This window comes from Xiphophorus couchianus, chromosome 17, assembly GCF_001444195.1.
Source record: "Xiphophorus couchianus chromosome 17, X_couchianus-1.0, whole genome shotgun sequence".
Lineage (NCBI taxonomy): Eukaryota > Metazoa > Chordata > Actinopteri > Cyprinodontiformes > Poeciliidae > Xiphophorus > Xiphophorus couchianus.
This window is the reverse complement of record NC_040244.1, coordinates 5,213,476-5,236,110: the sequence shown is the minus strand read 5'-3', so window position 1 is coordinate 5,236,110 and position 22,635 is coordinate 5,213,476. Positions and strand designations below refer to the sequence as shown.

Below are 22,635 nucleotides of genomic sequence, written 5' to 3'. Positions count from 1 at the left end.
ATGATTCATGCTTTTAATCACAGGAGTTAGTAGGAGAGCCAAAGGAAGAACGGCAACAAAAGATGACAGAGTTATTTCATTCAATTATGGAGGCTGAATTTGCCTGTAATCTGTGGGACATCAAACAGATTCACCAACAAATAGCACTGATGTGTGGTTAGCTTGAAGGGTGCAACACAAACACACACACACACACACAGATGGTCATTGGTCTACGATATGTATTATGACAGTACCTGAACCAGAGCTTGCTGGTATAACAGATAAAGATGCTCTATACTGGGAGAGAGGATTAGGTCACAAAACTACACGCACCACAGAAAGACGACACAATCCCAGAGGTGAAAGACAAGCAGCATGCAATAGGATCAAAAGACAAGAAAATGAATCAAACTAAGACAGAGTTTAAAGTGAATCAAAGCAGAACATGCTATAAACAGCACAACCTCATCACAGTATGTAGTCATTTCAAAGCTGCCATCTTGTACAGTTCATTTGCTTATTCATGTGAACATAACTTATAGCGTACAAGGTCTTCCAGTATTATCAACAACCCTGGCAGAGATCAGTAGAAGGCAATTCAAAATGCTTTTATGGAGATCTGATCATTCTTTGCTGCCCTCATCACAGTACATGTTGGCAAGGAGTGCTGGGATTTGGTGCCCTTACTGGAGATGTTGGTAAATTTAAGTGAGTAGCTGTTCTTGTAAGAGATATACAGAGAAACATAGTTTTAGCTTTGCTCCGAAAGGTGTCAGAGACGACATAAATGTTTTCAGTATAAGTGAGGTGTTTACAAGTGAAGTCAGAGGAAACAGAGATGCAAGAGGCTTTTTTTTTTTTTTTAAAACTGCATCTCATGTAATATATTGAGAAATGTTTGCAGTTTATTCAGGCGGCAACAAAGTGAAAGGAAGACGTTCATCAGCTAACAGTGACTGATTTTATTTTTTTACTTTTTATCAGTATCAAAATAAATACAATTACATTTTGTTATAAACATTTCAAGCTCATCCCTAAGCAGCAGATAGTGGTCTTGCACAATGACAAGTGCTCATTATAGTTATTCTAATAATTATGAATTTGCTTATTAAAACGAGGAAACGCAAAGTTGTTGATTCATTTAAACTCAAAAGTTTCTACAAATTCCATAAATGCTTCAGTTATCTTTGTTATATAGAAAACGACAGTGACTTTATTATAAAAATGTATATATATATATATATTTTAATGTGGAAAGTATTCTGAATAAATGATGTTGGTCAGTGTCTGAATATTTCACGGCAATAAAAAGCAATTTCTAAACATCTTTACCAGGAGTGATGATAGTAATGGGTTACATACAGTAGATATAAACTAATTTAGTACATAGACTCCTTCCTACGTCTCTAAAGTGATTATGAACATGTGTGTTTGCAAAAATAGCAATATATTGACTTACATAAACATCAGCAAGTCAAGGCTTTAGGACAGGGATTCTACAGGCAGCTTTTAGACGTGTCCTTGGTCCATAACACACCTGAATCAAACGGCTGAACGCCTTCCTGAACATGCTGTCAAGTTCAACATAGTCCTGTTCCTGACCTACTTATTTGATACAGGTGTGCTGAGGCAGAGACACATCTGAAAGATGTGGAAGCTTAGAGCTCATCTATTGTATTGAGTTGCATTGCACATTGGTTAAAAATAATTTAATTACAAAGTACAGGCAAAATACACTTCCACGCTGAGAATCAATGCATGTTTAAGGCACATTGCAACCAGCTAACTGAAATAATTACCTGTGCAGACGTCTGCTGCAGTGTTGTGTGTGTTGGACTCTGAAGGGAAACAGAACTCTGACCAGATAACACAGCCTGGAAAAACATGTAATTAAATATAGATACAGTTTAGTGTAGCAACAAGATGTAAGAGGTCAAAAAAAAGGTTGGAAAAAAAAACCTAAGCTTTGAATCTGAACCTATTTTAAGAAGAATGCAAAGTTTCTCGTGAATAACAAAATTAAATTGCAAATGTAAAAGCAAATGTTTTGCAATATCATGCATATTTGTTTAAATAGACTGCTATATATATACTGTATATGTATATATATCAGTGCAAGACAAAACCTCTCAATTACTCTTACAAAGAACCAAAAAAAGGTTTTTTTTCTGTATGCGGTTCATAATAATAGCTGCTGAATTTAAATTCTCTTCATTTTCCTACCTGTTGGGAAGTCCCTGTGGGATCAGGCTGTGTGGCGGCAGGAACCAGAGGAGTTCCTGAACTTGGTTTAGGGGTGGGAGTCTGAACCTGCTGCTTAGAAACAGATTTATAGAAAAAGACCAAAGAACAAAGAGGAAGAGATCCAATGTGGCAGATGGGGAAAAGATGGAGGGTGTAGATGGGAAAGCAGGAGATTGAGGACAAGAAAAAAAAAAAGGAACCAATCAGTACATGTTTGCAGATCTGAACCCAAACCAAGCATGAGTGCAAACACAAGACACTCCTTCTCCCTTATTTTCAAAATACACTCTCCTCTTGTGTATGCACACATGCATAGAGACACCAAATGTACACTAAACCATCCAGAGACGGGTATATGCACACCAACATTTGCTGGATGGAAATATAGCAACGGTACAGGCACATTACTGGGGTTAGGCAGGGTGTAAGTAGGACACGTCACATGCAGGTAAGACCCTAAGTGATTGGCAGTGAAAATAACTATTACATAATGTCGTGATAGTGAATTCTAGTATAGTGGCTGGAATATAAAAAACTGAATATTGAACTAAAGAGTCAAAGCAATATTTGCTGTATGAGCTTCCTTGTTCCACTTTTACTGATTAAGGAACGTTTTAGCGGTGGGAAAAAAAAAAAAAATCTCATTTGAGCTCACTCCTTCAATTTTGAGCCTCAACCTTGGTGGATCTCCAATAATTGTGCATAAACAGAAGATACAGTTGCAGTTGGTGGTTTACAAAGACGCATCATGGACAGTAATATTCTAGTAATGTTGTGATTTTATGTTATTTGTTCTTCTTTCAGAGGGGAATGATGGTGCAGCAAAGAATTTCAATGACTTCAACAAAAAAAACGAACTCAGTGAACAATACCATATATATATATATATATATATATATATATATATATATATATATATATATATATATATATATATAGGTATTTAATGTAATCCATTTTAAACCCAGTTTTCATGTGCATTTGAGATAATTGAAAATCCAAACTAAATATAAATATGTCAACCAGATAGTTTTTTTGAATTTGCAGTCTGATCATTCCACTCTTGGAAAAAATTTACAGTTTGAATCTTTAAAAGCCTCAAATTAAAGTAACATTTATGTCCATGATGAGCGTATGTAAAATTACTACTAAAACTGCACTCTCACCAAGTTTCTCCCATAATCTAAAGGATTACAGGGCAGCATCTCACACAACCTTTGGATGACTGAACCCTTAGAAGGCTGTGGGCAACTCTGTACCTGTCATAAAGCTCCCCTTCACACAGTCTGCTGAAAGCTTTTGGCAGGTATAGCATGTTGCACCACACACACACACACACACACACACACCTACCCTTCTTTTAACAACACAGGCAGCAAAACATAGAGGAGGTTCACGTCACAAATTTAATTGATAAATTTATATATATATGTATTTTTTAAAATTAGGATGAATGGCAGGGAAACTAATTATGAATGAATGATAGGAAAATGCAGAAATTAAAAGTGGCTGAAAGCAAATGCAAAAAGATATTGCTGGCATTGTAAACACCAGCATTCTAAGAGTTTGACACATTTTAATTAATCACTGAAGTCTACAACAACATAAAAAAATAAAAACCTTCTTCGAGTTACAACAGAAAATTGACACAAACATAAAACGGGTTTCTACACGGTTTCACTGCTTAGTGTCCAAACCCCCTTGCTTTTGTTGTATGTCTCTGTGTGTTTGCCCATACAAACCAGCAAAGTCTTGCATATTATTGTGACTATTATCATTTTTTTAGTTTTATTTAAATCTTAGATTTCAATAAATTAGCCGTTTTCAGATAGTTTGAGTGACTTATATTTTGAAGGTCAAGCCAACTTTGGATTTGTACGATCAACGTTTAAGTATACAGCACAATCAGTATACCTATACAAACACACATTTATCCATATACATTCATATATGAACATACAGACAAAATATTACTTACTTATACGACAAAGTAAACAAATAAAGCAACAAAGGCACAGAAAAGAGGGGGCTTGGATCGTTTCTAAAGCTTATACACCAGAGAGGGTCTCAAACACAACTTCTAAATTACATATAACCAGTAATAATGACTCTTCTAATGGACATGAAACAATGTGATCCAGGTCAAAACTTCTCCTATTAAGCCCTAACTGAACTGTATTAGATTAAAATCACGCTCTTCATCGGCAATGCTTTACACACGATCACCGAGTGAAGGAACGGTGAGCTTGTCGTTATAATGGTAGTGTTGTGAGACTCTCTCTGTGGTGCTGATATTTGACTGTAGGGGGTTAAAATCACAACAAGACTACAGGATGAATAATAAGCATCAGCTGGGGAGAGCCGGAGTCAGCAGGGGGTCTATGACTGCCTCTGGGTCAGATTGCTAATATAATTTGATTGAAAAGCACTAAGATTTGACATCCTCCTGTTTTAGGCACTCCCAACAATCTCATGGGCAAAACAAAAAATAAATATCCATTTAATAGTTTTAAAAACACTGATGTAAATCAGGTAAAAATATTTATGATAGAAACCAAAAGAAAATAAATACAGGGTTCCAACAAATCTTACATTTAACACATTTTTTCAGACTCAAATGTCAAGATTGTTGAAGGAGTTCTTAGAACATCCTCCACTTCAAGTTGATCTTAAAAGCGTACACACTTCTGTGAAATTGCAAGTTTTTGAGATCATGATTTAAGCCTTTTTCGACATTTAACTGTGACATAAATTCAATTGAAAAACAAAGAGGGGCAAAAATGTCAAATTAATGCAATAAAGTGGTTGCAGAAGCGTTGCACACCCTCAAATACTTTGTTTAAATTAACCCTTTGACTGTCAACTCCAGTGACTGTGAAAATGAAACTGAAATCAAGCAAAATTAGTCCAAGTAGGATTTTCCTCATATTTGTATTTACCATAGACAATAACACAAAGAGCTGCAGAAGTATTGGTTGTGATTTTATGTACGATTTGGTTGAAGATGGATGTAATTTCTTCCCCCCCAAAAAATAATAATAACAATGATAAACATTTAGACCTGTATAAATAAAAAAATGAGAACATGCAGTATGTAAAAATGTGCATTCAGATTGCTGTGGCACATTATTCTTTTTATATTTCTCACCTCCTAAATTTGTTTTTCAGAAAAATTGGTGTTCAAGGTAAAAGAGAAATCAATTCATTATGGTCTTGCTTTCTTAATGTTACAAAAACTGGCATATTAACAGAAATGTTCACACTTTTGAGAGCCACTCTAGATTGTTCAGGTTACAGTTTCTTGCCGTTATGTTCTTTATAAAAATGCAAAAATCTGTAATTTAATATTGTATAAAATACAGAAAGTTATTTTTGTAATGACTGTAGGAACCCTGTAAGAAAAGAAATCATCCCAGTTCTGAAAAAACGATAACTGAATGATTTCCTTTAGCAACTGACCCAGAGGTATACAAGGGTTTCTGAGGTCTGAACTCTGTACCAGAGGGGGAATAGCAGCCTGCAATGACTCCTGCTGGGCTGCATTGTGCTGGGCTTCCTGCCGGGGCCAGGGACTCTGCAGAGACTCCGGCTGAGCTGACGACGCGCCGCCAGGTGGGAGTTCAGACGACGGGGTAGGAGGGAAAAAGTTCTGGACTGAAGGCGGATGACCCTGGGGTTCTTGGAGAAGGGCTCCCCCCGAGGAATTGTAGTGTGCGGAAGAGGAGGGCCGAGGGATTGTCTGAGCGGCCGACGAGTCGAACTGAGCGGGGAGATTTGGGGGAGGAGGCGACTGAAACTCTCCTGCATCAGAGGAGGCCAGAGAGTCGCTGGACGGTTCAGGGCTTCGGTCCTTTGCGGTCAAACCGATGTGGTGAAGGAGGAGATTTCCTGGAGGCAAAGGAAGCTCTGGACTGATGTAGGCATAGAGCTCCTCTGTTACCGGCTGAAGTCGGTTGTAGGTACCCGAACCACCCGACCCCGTCCCAGAGCTGTCCTCCAGAGGGAGGTCCATGGAGCTGCGGCGAGCTCTGTAAATCCTGGACGCCAGCAGGTTTGGGTCTGCAGCGGCGGCCGCAGCGGCTGCAGCTAGATGAAACTCAAAAACACTTCCAGCAGGCGGTGCATCGGCCATTACTGGAGGTGCAGAAATGGGGAAGGGGGATGAGGACGCATGCTGTGGAGGAAAGCAACCCTCGGACGACGAAGAAGAGATTGAACCACTGGAGGAAGGAGCCATGGGGGGCAGCGTCGGAGGTATTGGGCTGTGTGCGCTTATTCTCTGCATGATCTGTGGGTGGATGAACCCTGGTTGAGGTGGAGGACCAGGATCAAAGCCCAAGCCCGCTGCTGCAGCTGCTGCTTGCCTCTGATGATGGAAACTCAGGTGACCCAGCTGGTGGGCAGTCATCGGATACCCCGCATACGCCATTGCTTCGTAATGGTCCAACAAAGCGGCTTGATTAAGACTCAGCCGCCTCACTGCTTCCTCATGTTCCGCTTTCATGTCCTTATAGCCATACAGAGTCGGCTCGGATTGCCCCGGGAAATGCAGAGAATCGCCAGGGCCGAGTCTCTGAGCCGCTGCTGCAAAGCCAGGATTCACCATAAAGAGAGACGGACCCTCAACAGTTTCCATCCCAGAAAATGGGTGCAGGGTGCTCCCGTAGCGAGGGTATGCGGGCTGGAAGTGCCGCGTATGCGCCTCCAGAATGGAGGTGCTTTTACGTCTCTGGGTGTTGTAGCCCTTCGGAGGGCCAGTGGGAGGAGGAGAGAAGGAAACGGGGCGCTCGGGGATGGCGGGGAAGAAAATAGCCGGAGGCTCCGGGAAAGTTGGGACTCCTCCGGCCGAGCTCGCTCCTCCACCGAAGGGGTGTGGCATTGAATGCTGCTGCGACAACGAGATACAATCGATTTGAGAATGAAGTTCAGGCGAATCACAGAGAGAACCACAGAAAAGACCAGAAATGAAATGGGGCAAGAAAAAGTTGAAATTTCAAATAAACAGAATAAAAAACAAACAAATACATCCATCCAGCAGAACACAAGGAAGCTGAGTTCGGTGGCAGCAAAGTTTACTCAAAAAGTATATAAAAAAAAGTCGGCAGGTGTGGCGCAGATTTAAAGCCAGTAACAGTAGATGGATCACAGCTGCAGCACAAAGACAGGCAGGCCAAAAAATAAACCCAAGATAAGAAAAGACACAGAAACTCACAGTTGGAAAGAAAGTGGAGAAGGCAAGAGGAAACGCCAGAAAGGCTCTAAGCGTGGCAAAAGTCCAGATGCATCTTCAGTCAGATAAACTGTATTTATTACAGAATTAACCATCCATGAGGTAGTTAAAAATAAATTACAGAGTTTCGTTTACCCTTCAGTTGATCTAGAAGATTTTGGTTCTGACTGTAGATGCACCTCATCTCTGTACCATGGAGCATGATCATGGCTCACGACTGTCTCTGTTCAATGTGAACACATGAGGGTCAAGTTGAGAGAGAGAGAGAGTCTAAGAGAGATAACCGTCTCAGTGGAGATCCCACCCTGGATGTTTGGGATGTTTCTCAGCTCAGACACATTTTAGTCTTTATACTGAAATTACCTGAAGCTCAGAGAAGTTAACTAAATGCTTCACTGTTAATAATAATTTAGTTCTCAATTTGAACAAAGCTAAAAGAAGAATAAAACTTTTAGCTTTGATGTCAGATGTCATGTCAGAGGAAAATAAACTAAGAAAGCGTAAAGATCAAACTCTTATTTTACAAAACAAATACTGATATGGCCTTGTTTCTGATATTTCTATTGTTTGCTTTACTCCTTTCTGTTGAACAAAAAAATCCAGTTTTTAAATTATTATTATGAAAAATCAATAGATTAAGATTTTCTTTTCAAATATTTGTTGAATGTTGTAGCACCTATCTAGGCACCCTGGATAAAAACTGTTTATGTCAGTGATTTAATGCGTTACAACTCCCTTACTTCGTCATTTCACATCATTGGTGATTTCTCTTCAGGATATTACTGACAGAAAATGTATGCATCTGGACGAGTGTGTGTGTGTGTGTGTGTGTGTGTGTGTGTGTGTGTGTGTGTAGAGCCAAAAAACATGGAAAACACCAGCTACTTTTAGTGTTGCACTAAAACATGCAGAGCAGGAAAGTCCCAGGACCAGAGACGTCAAACACAAAAACTGATGCCAAGATCTTCTTAAAGTGCAAATTTAAATGCATCTTGTTAAATTATTATTATTATTATTTTGCTAATTTAGCATTACACTATAAGCTTTCTAGTTGTTGCAATGGCTAAACTGAAAGAAATTGTGAATAGACACCAATACTATTCTTACAAAACTACAAACTATGACAGGCATATTTGCTTCCTTAACTAACTTCTAACAAAAACAGAAAAAAATTTCTCATCTTTTTCTCTCTCTTCCCTCTTTGACTCTACCCACCACTGGGGGGGCTTACACATGAGAACCTACAGGGGTGGAGAACAGGGCAGGCAGACTGGCCCTCCGCTGCCTGGCCCTGGGCTGGGAGGAGCCCGAGTGCAGGGGCAGCACCGTCTCCAGGGCCTTGGAGAGGCGGCCAGCGAATGTGTCCCTCTCAGAAGCGAGAGGTGCGCAGGGGGAGGCGGTGGAGGTGTGGGAGGACAGGTCTGGAGGAGGCGTGGCGGCCTGTTTCGGAGGAACGGCCAGGGATGAAGGAGCGTGGGAAAAGGAGTACGAAGAAGGGGGGACGCAAATAGACATGCTACGGCTTCGACGGCCGTGTGACGCAGGCTGCAGGCCGGGAGAGGGGATGGAAGAAGGTGAGATTAACATGGAAAATTAAAACAAAACAAAAACTTCAAGAGAACACAAGAGTAACCGGATGAACCAAGGGAAAAACATAACTGAAAAAAAAATAATGCAGGTTAACATTTGTTAAATATACATTCTGCGGAAATCACAATGATCTCCCTGTTTATCTGTTAAATGTAGAAGGAGATTATCACAAGAGGAACAATTTTCTGAGTCTTCAACTTCAACAAAACTTTTCTTATTGGAGAAATGGACTCAACAATTATATCAAAATACAAAGATGGCATGAATTAAACTTTAACCAACTCAGTGACAGCAAATGAAAGACAGATTTTAAACAGAAGAAAAAAAACATCTAAAAGTTTGTAGAAAATAAAGCAACCAAGAATGAAAGCTGAGAATTAAAAATTCCCTATCATGATGATTACATTAGTCCACAGGCTCCATAAAGACATGTTTGATGGTGAAATAAGGCGTCTTATTCAATCAATCTGTAAACTCAAGAACTACGTCAGAGCGATTCTTGCTTTTCTTCTTTTTTCTTCTATAAATCAGAGCAGATCCAAGGCTGATCAGAGGTTTAATGTAGCTCATAATCCATTAGCTACTCTGACAGAGACATTAAGAAAGGAACTGAACTCATCTGCATCATTGTTGCTTCTAACTGAACCAGGAGATGATAATAATAATAATGAAAAATAATATCTAAATGTGGAAATGACGCTGCATTGGGATCCTAACCATAGAGTGGAAATAAACTCCATAATTACACATAAAACATTTCCTGCTGGAAGTTGTGCATGACTGTAAATGGAAGACATAATGCATGGTTTTCAAAAATGTTCACCTTCAAAAATCTAAAAAAACGTGAGTTTATTTTCAGTCTCCTTGAATTAAAACCTTTGTAGAACAACCTTTTGCTGCAACTCCTGGTCATTTGAGGAGTTCAGACTCACCAGTTTTTCTTATTTAGAGCTGGAAATGTTTATTATGTTGGCCTAAATAGCTCACGCTCAGTCTGACTGGTGAAAGATATTCTGTGAGGATCAATCAGCTCTCAACTCTGACTGGGTAAATTAAAGGAGGCTAAATAAGATTGCATGGTATACTTTTCATATTCCTATATGTAAACAAAGCTGAAAAACCAATTATCTTCTTCCCACTTCACACGCGTGTGCTACTTAGCGCTGATCTTAGAATTCAAATAAAATACACAGAGGTGTGTTTTTGTATCATTACAAAATGTAAAAAATGGTGCCGATGTAAACAAAACAATTTCTCAACATTTTATCCAAGAATGTGTAACAATAGGTGGGCGAACAACTAAATTCACATGTAAATGAGTGAAAACTGTGTTGAAATGTCTACATATTTTGTTGGATATCATGGAGAGTTCAAGAAGGAAAGAAGTGGTTGATCAGAAAGCAGGATTGTGGAAAAGAGGGATGCAGGAAGAAAGAGTGACTGACTCCTGAACCAAAAGCAAATGGCCTGATCAGCTGGTTGCCTGGATAACAAAGCAAATAACCGGCTTAATGTCTGACTATTAGACGAAACCTCTGACTGCATTACCTGACTGATGGATTAAATGCGGAAATTCTAACAAACTTTGTTTTCCTGTTTAAATTAGATTAAAGATTGTAAATTGCACGTCTTGGTGGACCAGTGAACAAACGCTGCTTTTTGAGGTCTATAAAGTTATTGGTGCAACAAAAGAAAACTATCCACATTCCCACTCCAAAACACTGCAAACTGTCATTCCAGCTCACTCCAAAACACCCAGAGCGCTCACTTCAAACAGATGAGTCGTTTCTATCACGTCTGTGAGCAGAGAGTCGCCTCGCCGACGTGACGTGACCGCCGTGAGGCATTTACAGGACGCCGTTACTTACCATCGGCTGCGGTGGTTGAGAGTAGCCTGGATGTTGATGCGAGGCAACAGTGGGGGTTTGGGGGAAAGGGGTCTGGGGTTGGGAGGGGGGCTGGGAGGTCGGGGGGCAGCTGTAAGACATGGTCAGCTGACCCAGTTGGGGGGAGTCGGAGGAGAAAACCGAGGAGCCCTGTCCGCTGTCCAAACCGCCTTCAGCTAAAAGTCAGAGAGACATGGAGGAAATCTCCTGTTATTCTGCTGCAGCTGTAAGTCAAATACAAAAAGTTAGGAGTCAGATGTGGGATGTTTTCTGATTAAACTTGGATGACTTCACTTGGCCTAAAGTCACTTAAACAATGGGAAACCACTGTGGATTCAACATGCATATAATTTTATCAGCAAGCTGTCTATAATTTAATATATCACAAATTGAACCCTATTAAAATTTTTCTTGTAATTAAACCCAGCTTGTTTTTTTTTATAAATCTAATTTTCATTTAAGTATTCATTAATCTTAGCAAATATAAATTAAAGACAAAGGTAAACTAGGTTTGTAAAACAGTTCCCAGTCTTACATGTGTGAGCGAGGCCCGTCTGCTGATGGTGAAGTTGTTCTGCCTCCGTTTCTTCTGTCTTCGACTAGAAACACAAACACAAGCTACAGTCAAGTATGGAAACATTCAATGACTGCTGACCGCCTTGTGAAAGATGTGTGAAACACTAAAATTATTCTCACATAATCTCATATGAAAACATTTCTGAAGTATCCAACCTTTAATTTCTTTGCATTTATTGACGACATATATCAAGGGCATATGTTCTGTTAGCTACTGGCTAATGGAAAGTTATTGGCCATTAGGCCACCATTATTTACGGTGGAGGATTTGACTAACGGGCCTGTTAGTCAATTTTGGAAACAAGTACAAATTAAGCCCCAAAGACAAATTTTATTGACATTATGTTATTTACTTATAGCCTTTGAAACGTTTAAATTTTAAGATTGGATGAGTTTATGTGTTTTTGTGCCCCGAATCCACATATAGTAGTTCATAGACAATGAATCTCAGATTGAACAGGCAAGCATCATAAGTGAAATGGGACTTTTAAATACAGACTCTAACGAACAAAACCTATTATTTCCTATAATTCAAACTGGGTTAAAACAATTTTTTGAAACCATCTTATCTGAAGGCACCACTCCAACAAACCTGGGTGTGTGGAGCTTTGAAAGCCTCTTGTTGCCGTTTCTCAGCCTCCAGCTTCCTCTTCTCCTGTTCTTCCCGCACTAGCTGCCTCTGTTCTCTCTTCTTTCGGATCAGAGACACGCGGTCCTTGATCGCCTTGGCCATGGTTTTGTGGTCACCCTCGGCAACATAGCCAGACTCAACCTGGGAGAAGACACAGGTGATTTTCATCATGCATATTTTGCATCTTGAGTCATATTTTTTCTCCCTTTAAAGGTAGACATACCATTTCCTGCGCCACATCTTCAGGTACGTCTCTGTTGAGGTCAAAGGAGAATTCGATGGCTTCGTTTTCTTTATATTTGCCTATAAAGATGTGAAATGGTGCTGCTCAGTTAATAACTCTAAGGCCTCTAAGGAAAGCTCCTACACATAGATATTATGACTAAGCTTTATGTGTTTCCATATTTTTGCCTTTGAGCTTCTTGACGTCTTCTATCCTGAGCCAAAGTTTGATAGCAATCATCTCCCCATCGTCCTCCTCCGCAAGTTCAACCCTGACCCCCGTCTCCTCCTGGAAGAACGCGTGGTTCAGCAGGGTCTTTATGGCATATCTGGAAACACAAGATTAAAACATAAAGCTATTTAAAATCTACTAGTTTGATAAAGATAATGCCTGTTTATGTAAAAGAGAATGTGTCAGTCAGTTAAGAACATTAAGCAGAAAGCAGCAGGTTATTTCTGTTTCATCAAAATTAGAAACCACTCAAAGAGAATGAAAGCATGGAGAACGGGACAAAAAAAACCCTCCACAAGAAATAAATAAAATTTCAGCAAGCACATGTCAAGAAAATAAATCCATACTTGGAGGAAGTTTTTGTCCTTGTGACTCACCTCTCATCTTTGTTTGTTCTTATACAGCCCTCTATAATTTCCTTCACCTCAGGAATGGCCACCTTGTCAAAACTCGCAGGCTTTACTCCCTGCACACACACACACACACACAAAATAGAAGAGCAATGAAAGCAAAGAAGCTTTCAGAAACATTAACACGGGGAGAAAAAGAAGTGAAGTACAGCTTTGTTCTTTCCCAGGGTCAAATTTACTGCGACCTTTCCCGCAATTTGATATACATGTGGGGAGAATTAAAGTTCTTCATCTTCATATCAAATGTGAAGTTATTTAGTTTTTCATCTCTGGACATAATGTTTCTTTTTGTCCATAACTTTAATGTAATGTAGGTTTTTAGCTTTGAACATCTAATTCTTGTTACCAACATGTTTAACTGAGTCAGCTAATTGAATTCGGTGTTCAGGTTAAATATTTCTTGATCAGGTGACCTGTGGTGTCAGAGACTAGCTGGTAAAAGTTTGACCCCAGGACAAATTCCACATAAAGTCGGCTGAACAGGAAAATAATGAACCACGGGCCCCACAAAAGCAATTAAGAAGTCAAGAACCAAATTTGAGATGTAACACTGACGGGCATAATCAGCAGGGCTTCAGTTCAGAGGTTGGGGACCAAATAAAACAGCTGGGGCTGAACAGTAATAAACAATATTATGGCTTCCTGGGTAGAGAAAAAAAATTAAAGCCCAGAATGTAAAATAAAAAAGAAAATAGAACAAAATCTAAAATATAAGTTTAAGAAATGGTTGAAATTTAAGAGACAAAAAGGAAAAGAAAAAAAAGAGACAGAAAACAAATAAAACAATTGATAATAGAGGATTATGTAGTTAAACTTTGTACTGCTGAATAGAAGAAACAATTATATCATCATTTTTTATATGTCTGGAAACATTTAAAACACTCAAAATTTATTATAACCTGTAAATGTTTTACATTTCACTTCATTTGACCTTACTAACCATATTGATGCACCTCTAGGAACATAGTCAGTTTTATAAATTACCTGAACATTACTTTAAAATCCACTGATGAGTAAGTAAGAGTTAAAAAAAATAAATAAAGCATAACCATCTAAAATTAACGCTGAAGCTACTTTCCATATGAAAACCTTAAGAGAAAAGTAAATAGGACATTAAATGCATTCAATTTAATATTTTTTTCTAGACTATTATTACTCTTTTTATTCATAAATAAATTATTTAAATCAACATAACTGGGAATCAGGCGCACACGTCAAGTATCAGAAATTATTAATGATGTAACAAAAGTCAAATTCTTAAAAACTCTCAAACAATAAAGCAAAAATCTATGCAAGGGTGGACAACTTCAAAATTAGTCAAAATAGCAACTTACCAATTAAGTTGTTAAAGAAGTAAATGGAAATAAAAAAAAAAAACTCAACAAGTTGATGAAGACAAAGTTGGAATCACTCAACCTTCAAACCAGAAAATATTCATCCTTCACCTTTTTCTTTTCTTTCATAGCATGTTGCCTTCCGGCTGCTTCACCATGAAATAACAACCCCCCCATCTCTGTGTGCCACAAAATCTCTCTCTCTCACACACACACACACCACTGGGAAGCCAAACAAAGTTAGGACTGATGGACGATGTAATGGCATTAAGTCTGGAATAAGAAGGGAGGGATTTTAGTTAAATAAGGCTAATTGGAAGGAAGGAATGTTCAGCAAGGAGAAGGAATAAATCACAAAAACACAGTTTGGTCAGATATAAAAAGATGATAAGCCATAAAAAGCATACAATACAATCATTTGGTTTCTTAGACAAAATATAAACTCTCAGAAAATTGAAAAACAACCAGAAAACTATTTCAACTTTGCTACCTAAAAAACAACAACAACATATAATGCTAGCGTCTTGAACATAAATGTATCCTAAAATTAATATTGTTCTCTCATATATTTCATGTTAGTCATACAAAGAAAAAAAGCAAATAACTATAAAACACAAAAATGTAGTTTGTACAATAAGCTAGCTAGTGTTTGCAAGCTGTACTGCTGGGTAATAAAATTATTAGCCTTTAGCCTTTACTTGCTTCCCCTCAACGACTAAAAGATAACTGAACGTATAAATGAATTAAAAAAGCAGCATGAAAATAAGGTTTACTTGTTCACAACCTGCATGAAATGTTGGTTATTTTTTTTAACAAACTCCCAGCAGATACAAAAACAAAAGCTATTGTTACTCGCTGGTGATGGACTGAAAAAGTCACACATAAATATAAATTAGGTAAAGACCTTCTGCTGGTTGCTTCAAGCAAGACAAGGCACCAATTTACAAAACTCAAATCGTCTTAAACTGCTATTTTGAACATGACTTCAACGGTCTCCACAGCAATCGGAGATATGGACGTAAAAAAAGATAATAAATCTACTTCAACTGCGGGATCCTGTCAATATGAATCAAAATCTCTGAGGAAACATTTAGGTACCTTTTTGAATTTAAGGAAAACGTTTTTAAACAACAACCTGATTTCAACACCAGATTTCAGTTTTATACAATAAATGCTCTCTGAGGGAAGTGGGAAATGTAAGGGTGAAAAAGTAAGAAAAATGTGGCTTAATCACAAGAGATAGTCAAAATAAGATCATATGTGTTATTATTTATGTCTACCTTATATCAGCAGTAACCAATGTTACCACAGAAACAATCCATTTCATTTTACCTTGCCATCCTATCTTTTTCAAAGTTTTCTGATTTGTTTTGAACTACAAGATGCAATTGTCCTATCCTTCTTCAATTCTCCACTTATCCTTCACAACTGCGTTAATTATTTGTGGCAGCAGTGCAGCACTCCTCTTGTTAGGTTATAGATTGCTCTAACTGAAGGCATCTCTTTGTTAGAAGGACAATTATATAACCGCCTGGATAAACGCCAAAAGACAATTTTTAGACAGTAGATATAATGTCCTCTGATTTGAAGTGGGGGGAGAAGGGTGTGGGTCGTATGTGAGGCTGAGGAAGAGCTTTGAGGAGACGTACAGTTAAACATGCTGTTGGCTGCATTATTCTGTAGGACATTTTCTATAAAAGATGCAAAATATTAGATAAAAGAACAGAAAATGTGGAGCAGTTATGAATAAAAAGAATTCGAGATGCAGGACAAAGTATGGACAGGTTGCCAGTCCGGAGAAACCCTGAGATTGTATCATAAACATGAACATTTCCAAATAGTGCTGCTAACAAAATGCAAAACTCCTTGGGCAACCAAACCCTCAAGAAAATCATCAACAACCTAAAGTATTTCTTTTGCTAACCTTTGGATAACCCCAAGAAATGAAGGGAAGCTGGTGATCAGGCGGCCTATGGCGATCACAAGGTGTCGTCACACACAGACGGCAATACATTTTCAAAACTAAAGTCGGCTGTTTGGGATTCGTGTTTTGCAAAATGCTGTGTTGATTAAAGTATATGAGATCTGTCTGCTAGGAAGATATTAAGCAAACGCTTCCACACAAACAGCTGAGTTATCCCAGTGCTGGGGTCACAGTAATAACTTAATAAGGTTTCAGTGAACTCATGACAAATTGAAAGTGAGGTAAAAAGAACAGGAAGGCAAAAATGATTTGGGGCTGGAAGCCACACGTCAGATCTAAAACCACACCGTCTGAATTTATTCTGCTCATGTAGCGTCTTAAATCAAACTGAGAAGGAAGGGGCGGCGGAGGGGACACCGGGACAAGGGACGGGTTCTGTTTTCTCAAAGCACCACAGGTAATCTAAATCTGAATCTTTTCAATTTAAATGTGCAAGCAAAACAGAAGCGGTGGGAACAGCAAGGACCAAATCAAACGGTTTCTGAAATTAAACTTTGAAATGATCAGAATATATTTTGAAAGGAGGGCAACAAATAGTTGCTCTTAGATATTTTTAACAAATTACATAAATAGTAATTGATGTAAACTTTATTTAAAGTTATCCAATTAAATAAAAACATTGAACATTTAAAGAAACATTGCCTTTGTTCTCATGTAATGAAATCAAATAACTTTTATTTAATATGGTTTTGTAAGCACAGCAAATAAAATATAGAATTTATTGAAGGAGCTCAATATTTTGAAACTCATCTTATTGATTCATTACACACACAGTGAAATATCTCAAATATCTCCCTTTATTTCTTAAAATTAAACCTTAAATTCAAATGTGTCAGAAGATTGGAGTAGATAAGATCAATAAGATGAACAGTTGGTGTATTGATCAAAGACAGATGGACTATTGAACAGATGAACAGAGGGAGAAATTGAATACCGAGTTATATCAGAGTTTCAGAGTTGGTTGGACAGAGGAAATGATGATCAATGGATGGATGGATTTTTAGAAATGCAAGTATTTTCCGTACAAACTACACAAAAACCCATTTAAGCTAAAAAAATATGGCAGAAATAGAAGAGTAAATAAAATAAACTCAAACAGTGAGGTCCAAATCTTTCATTTGACGCTGTTGTGACCCGACATGATCACCTTCCATGTTGTTGCAACTTTCTTTTTTTTAAGTCTATTTTGCAAAACGAACAAAATAGAGTTGCAGTGAGAGGGAAGAGTGCATGGAAGGACTAATCAGAGCAAAAAACAGCATCATATGACTGAAACTCCTGAAGCTCATGCCAAATTTATTAATACAGGCAGTAAACAAGTGCGGAGGGGAAACAGCGGACACAGGACGGAGATATGAGACGAAAAGACAAACAAGACTTTCGGCTCCGACCTGTAAGTGCAGCAAAACTCTTGACGGAGGAGCTCAGAGGAAGCAGAGACTTACACTTGTTACCCGTCTGTAGATCTGCGCCGCATTCTGGCATTCTGAGTAGGGATACTCAGAGGTGGCCATCTCCAGCATGCACATCCCGAAGGCGTAGACATCTACGGATTCATCATACTTCTCCTCATACATCTCAGGAGCCATAAACTCAGGGGTACCTTTCAAAAGACACAAAAAACAGGCAGAACTTTAAATGTCTGAATCGCCACAATATTTCTTAAAATATCCCAGGAAACCGCTCGCACTCCTGACAGTCAAATTCAGGTCGTAAAATGTAATTTAGAAAAACATGCAGCAAACCACAAAGTTGTACGTGGTCTCTGTAATTACTACAAACAATTTGTGAACCTCGCTTAAAGGTAGAGGAGGAAGGAGAAGGAATTCGGAGCCATCACGAAGAAAATACCTGTGGTCAGCTACATGGCTATTCAACTGAAAACAAGCCAGGTTTTTATTTTCTTTATGTGTGCAGCCATTACATCCTCAGACAGCCTAACCCCCGACATACCAGCGGACACGCTGAAGGTACTTTCCAAATAACTGCGGCTCACGTTAACAACTAGCAATAAAGTTAATGTGAGCGTGTAGATGTTTGCATTTCAAGTAGGTATTACTCCTGCAAAGTATACAGGCTGTTTCCCTTTAAAACTTCGGCTGTTGTTCTGCGGGCCGAATGTTTTTCTCACCTATGACACTTTTGGCGAAGGAGGCCCTCTTCAGCGTGGCCAGTCCCAGGTCTCCGATCTTCACAGAGCCCGTGGGACCCGTGATGAAGATGTTGTCGCACTTCAGGTCCCGGTGGATGATGGGTGGGGCTCTGGTGTGCAGGAAGTGGAGACCTTTAAGGATCTGCCGGCACCATGAGCGCAGGACCTTGATTTTCATCACCTTAAAGCGCTTTAGGTATCTGAAACGGGGGTGGAGAGAGAAATTAGAAATAGTGTTGCGCTCTGTTGAACACAAAGAGGAAGCAAGATGCTTAAAATGACACCAATCTGTCTCTTCTGTGGGCTGAAATCCAAATTTAACCTCAACTGTAGACGGTTAAATCACAGCTTGATGGTTTTTATTTATATTTTTTGGAGAATCTGTATTCAAGCAGCCAAAAATAAATAAATAATTTTTTTGAGGGCGACACTGACAGGAAAATTAATGAGTCCAAATCAAGGTTTGGCATTGCAGACAAAGACAGGGGAGCAGACGGAAAGGGCACAACACATTAGATAAAATATAACTGTTTGCTTTTGGCAGACAGTCCAGGCCTGAGCAGCTCATTATAAATTATCCCATCATTGTGCACAAACTCAAAATTAGAATGGCCATTATTGAAATTAATTCCCCTGCCTGTAAAATTAGAGGCAGCCTAAAATACCACTCAATTAAGACATACAAATACAAAATATTCTCGTGAAAGTTTTCCATTATGGCAAGACTTTCAATACAGAACATAAAGAAAGCAAAGACAGGCAGAGAGGCATTGATGAAAGAAAGATGTGCACTTTTAAAACTCTTAAAATAACAGAAGCACATTCCTTTCCCTATTTTTCTTGACTGCATAATGAGTCTGGATTCAAGAGTGTAAGCTGAAAAGTAAAAGCTCTTTTTTTCTTTTGAGGTCGAACAAAGAAAGAAACTGATTAAGCGATACATTTCGAGCTCCTAAAAGGAAAAGGATCCAAACATCGTCTCTATAAAAAATAAAATGTTCATCATTCTGATGTAACAGCAGAAGACATTTAGACCCACATCGTCAGAAATGCTCCTAATTTGGTTTTAAGCAGTGCAGGTTCAATCTCACAGCATTCATTGCATCTTATCAAACAAGACAAGCAATTCCCGTGCTGCTTATTCCAAACCCATTAAATCGTGATGACTGAGAACAACAAGCAATAATTTACTGTGCACTTGCTGCATTTTTAATCTTAAAGCAATTTAGACCGGTTCGTTACTTCTACACACTTATTCCTGTTTGGTACGTGAACGTTTGGAGCCTCTCCCAGCACACACCTTGCGGTAAACAGGGAGACACCCACTGAGAGGCCGCCAAGTGATTTTTAGAGCCAACACAGATCCACACCTGCGGGTGTTTTAAAACGTGCCACTCCACCTGCTTCGCATGGCTCTGGAAAGAGGGAGGAAACCCGACGACAGCACAGGAGAGACTCAACCTTAAAACGGAAACGTTTTTAATTTTAGTAAGTCAACTGAAATGTTTACAGTGCATTGCTACTGTTTCTATTAAAGAGTTGTAACAAGAAATGACCCATCGGTTTTCAGCCATGTCTGTTCGTCAGCATTTAAATTCAGGTTTCTTACAGTTTTCCAAAAGAAGGATTTGAAATAGTGCAGAGAAGCAACTTCTGATCAGCTCGTTTGCTTAAATGACCTTATTAAACAGCAATTACAATATAAAGAATACTGTGATTTACAGTGATTATATTTGTTAAAGTAACTTCTGCATCTTAAACTAATCTTCTCTTTGATCTGTTTAGGTCATTCCCAGTTCAGGCTTAATCCGTTCCCTTTCCTTATGCTAAAAAAAAACAAAAAACCTCTAGGAAAGAGCTGCTGACAGCCTCCAGCTGCAAATCTGTCCAAGCTGATGAGAGACGGCCTAAAAATCACAAGCTGGTCCAACACGGCCAACAAACATCTCAGCTTGTTGAGCGCAAACACAAACACCAGCTAAGATGTCACTGGTTCTATCAGCAAAACAAGTCATGAAATACATTTATAATTACTATCTGCAGTACAGTTTACGATTTTAATTCAAATATTACAAGAACTGTTCAGTTGAACATAACGTGGTGCTAAAGGGTATGGCATGAAATGGTGCCACATTAGAGAAATGACAAACTTTAAAAGTTAATGCTAGTTAAATATCCTGTCATGAACAGATCTAAGCTGACAGAAGTACGACTATGTCATGGCCAGAGATTAAGTTTAAACTGAAATGTCAAAACTAAATTTCCAACATAAAACAAAGCAATTATTTCCTCAGTAATGTCCAGTAAAATTCTTTAGTTTGTTGGAAGCACAAATACCCAATTGAATATAAATGTGTTTTATATTTTGTTTATAGGTCTGGGTATAGCATGGCAATAAAATTAAATTAAAGATGAATGATGAAAGATTTTACTATCAAACCAAAGACAATATTACTGTCAAGACAGAACCGTCTCTAACATGAACTATGTGGTTAGCATTGCTAACAACAGCCTGTATCTTCTGTCCTTTCTCTAATCTCTTTAAAATTCTTACTGACACTAAAAATACACATTCAGTTACAACTTTCACACTGAAGAGTGTGGTCACTGCAACATGGCAGTGACATGGTGTGGTGCGTTCACTGTCAAACGTAAAAATGTTTCAATTCCAGTGACCAAAGGATTCATTGATGGATCTCTACCTTACACAGATAACAGTGCAAATAAGCTAAAAGAGCATTTTTAGCTTATTTACTGCAACATGAGACTAAAATATGTAAAACAGATACATTTTTTGGCTTATTGTAAGTTGCTATATAAGTGATAAAATACTTTCATTGAATTCTTGAGTCATATTAATATTCACTAAACTAATGTGATGTTTAAGCCCAGAAAAGTGTGGTTAGTGTTTTACAGGAAGTGCTTTAAAAATCAAAGAATATGTTAAGAAATTATACTTAGCTTCAAGCGAACAGTCTTAATCTGTACCACAAAAAGTGGATCTGCCTTCTCTTCCTCATTTCATCTTTTATTTCCACTTCTCACATATCACGCAGAAAACATGACACCTCGTTTCCCCTCCGCCTCCCATCCCTTCACCCGTCTCCTCTGCTTTATTTCTGCCCCGTTCTGGAGTCAAAGCGGTGCTGACAGACGAGTTAAACCCTGTGGCACGCAGAGCTCTGAAGTGACACTGCTCAGCCTTTCTCCCACACAAAGTCGCTCAAACTCGCTCTTATTCCAGCACACAAATCCAAGTACGCAGATAAGTATGTCACCTTTAAGGCACTTTAGTAATATTTAATAAATAGCAAAAAAAAAGCAGGACAAACTTTTCTTACAAACACATCCACATGCGTTTGTAAGAAAACGCAGTGCATAAAGTTCCTTTCATGCACTGTAGCGGTGCTGGTCAGGATTTCCATATTTACCATCTTTCTCCCTCCGTATCAGGCCCCCCACCATCTCTCTTTCTTTTTCCACTGCCTCAGCACAGCACCTCTCCTTTCTGAGAACTCATCTGGACTGAAGCCGAACCCCTGCACAGCTTTCATCCTGTCCATAAACGCACCACCACACAGGCTGCAAGTTCTTGCAAAAACCTCAAAAACTGCTAGCTGCATACGGAAAATAAGTTTTAATCTTGATAATATCTTTTTACACTTTTTTTTTTTTACTCCTCCAGTCTTTTTGTGGGCTCTAGTGTCCCTTATACGAAAGTAGGCTGAGAGGAAGGGGGAAGACATGCGGACAAATGTCGCCGGGTCCGGGAGTCGAACCCGCGCCGGCCGCGTCGAGGACTCAAGGCCTCCAAATATGGGTCGCTCTCTCCCCTACGCCACCACGGCACGCCCGATTGGGGACTTTTTAAGCAAAACTGCAGAGGTTTCAGTGTAGTGCAAGTGGGAATGCATTCTGGTTTTATTATATATTAAATGACATGTTTACATTTAACAAGAAATGCAATGTTATGTCATCAAAAGCTGCAGAGAAAAAATGTGTTTAATAAATATGAGTTTGTAAATTCAAAATGGAGTAGATTGCATTCGTTCATAATGAAGTCTTCCAGCGGAGGGCGCCACTCTCCTGAAAAGTACTCTGACAAATACTTCTGCCTCCTCTGTTACAGGTGAGCCAGTGGTTTGTCACGTCCCCTTCTGTG

At 38.8% G+C, this 22,635-nt stretch overlaps 1 protein-coding gene and 1 long non-coding RNA gene across 10 annotated transcripts in view; one reads left to right on the top strand and one right to left on the bottom strand.

Moving 5' to 3' along the window:
- Positions 1–22,635, bottom strand: part of wnk1b (WNK lysine deficient protein kinase 1b) — an 88,606-nt gene that overhangs the window by 23,793 nt on the left and 42,178 nt on the right. For 5 of the 9 annotated variants that reach the window (XM_028044276.1, XM_028044277.1, XM_028044278.1 and 2 more), the window contains exons 5-16: positions 18,453–18,673; positions 17,767–17,924; positions 12,971–13,059; positions 12,551–12,690; positions 12,363–12,442; positions 12,101–12,280; positions 11,468–11,531; positions 10,915–11,108; positions 8,702–9,001; positions 5,726–7,114; positions 2,206–2,298; positions 1,782–1,856 (exon numbers count right to left, since the gene is read on the bottom strand). In XM_028044276.1, the coding sequence (XP_027900077.1) occupies positions 1,782–1,856; positions 2,206–2,298; positions 5,726–7,114; positions 8,702–9,001; positions 10,915–11,108; positions 11,468–11,531; positions 12,101–12,280; positions 12,363–12,442; positions 12,551–12,690; positions 12,971–13,059; positions 17,767–17,924; positions 18,453–18,673 (2,983 nt within the window). The remainder of the gene's footprint in view (positions 1–1,781; positions 1,857–2,205; positions 2,299–5,725; positions 7,115–8,701; positions 9,002–10,914; positions 11,109–11,467; positions 11,532–12,100; positions 12,281–12,362; positions 12,443–12,550; positions 12,691–12,970; positions 13,060–17,766; positions 17,925–18,452; positions 18,674–22,635) is intronic. The other 4 variants (XM_028044274.1, XM_028044275.1, XM_028044279.1 and 1 more) reach the window with 4 other exon arrangements.
- On the top strand, positions 1,039–17,754 carry LOC114161170 (uncharacterized). Its single transcript, XR_003598954.1, has 3 exons — positions 1,039–1,050; positions 5,231–5,236; positions 17,277–17,754. It is a non-coding gene; the product is annotated as an uncharacterized LOC114161170 (long non-coding RNA).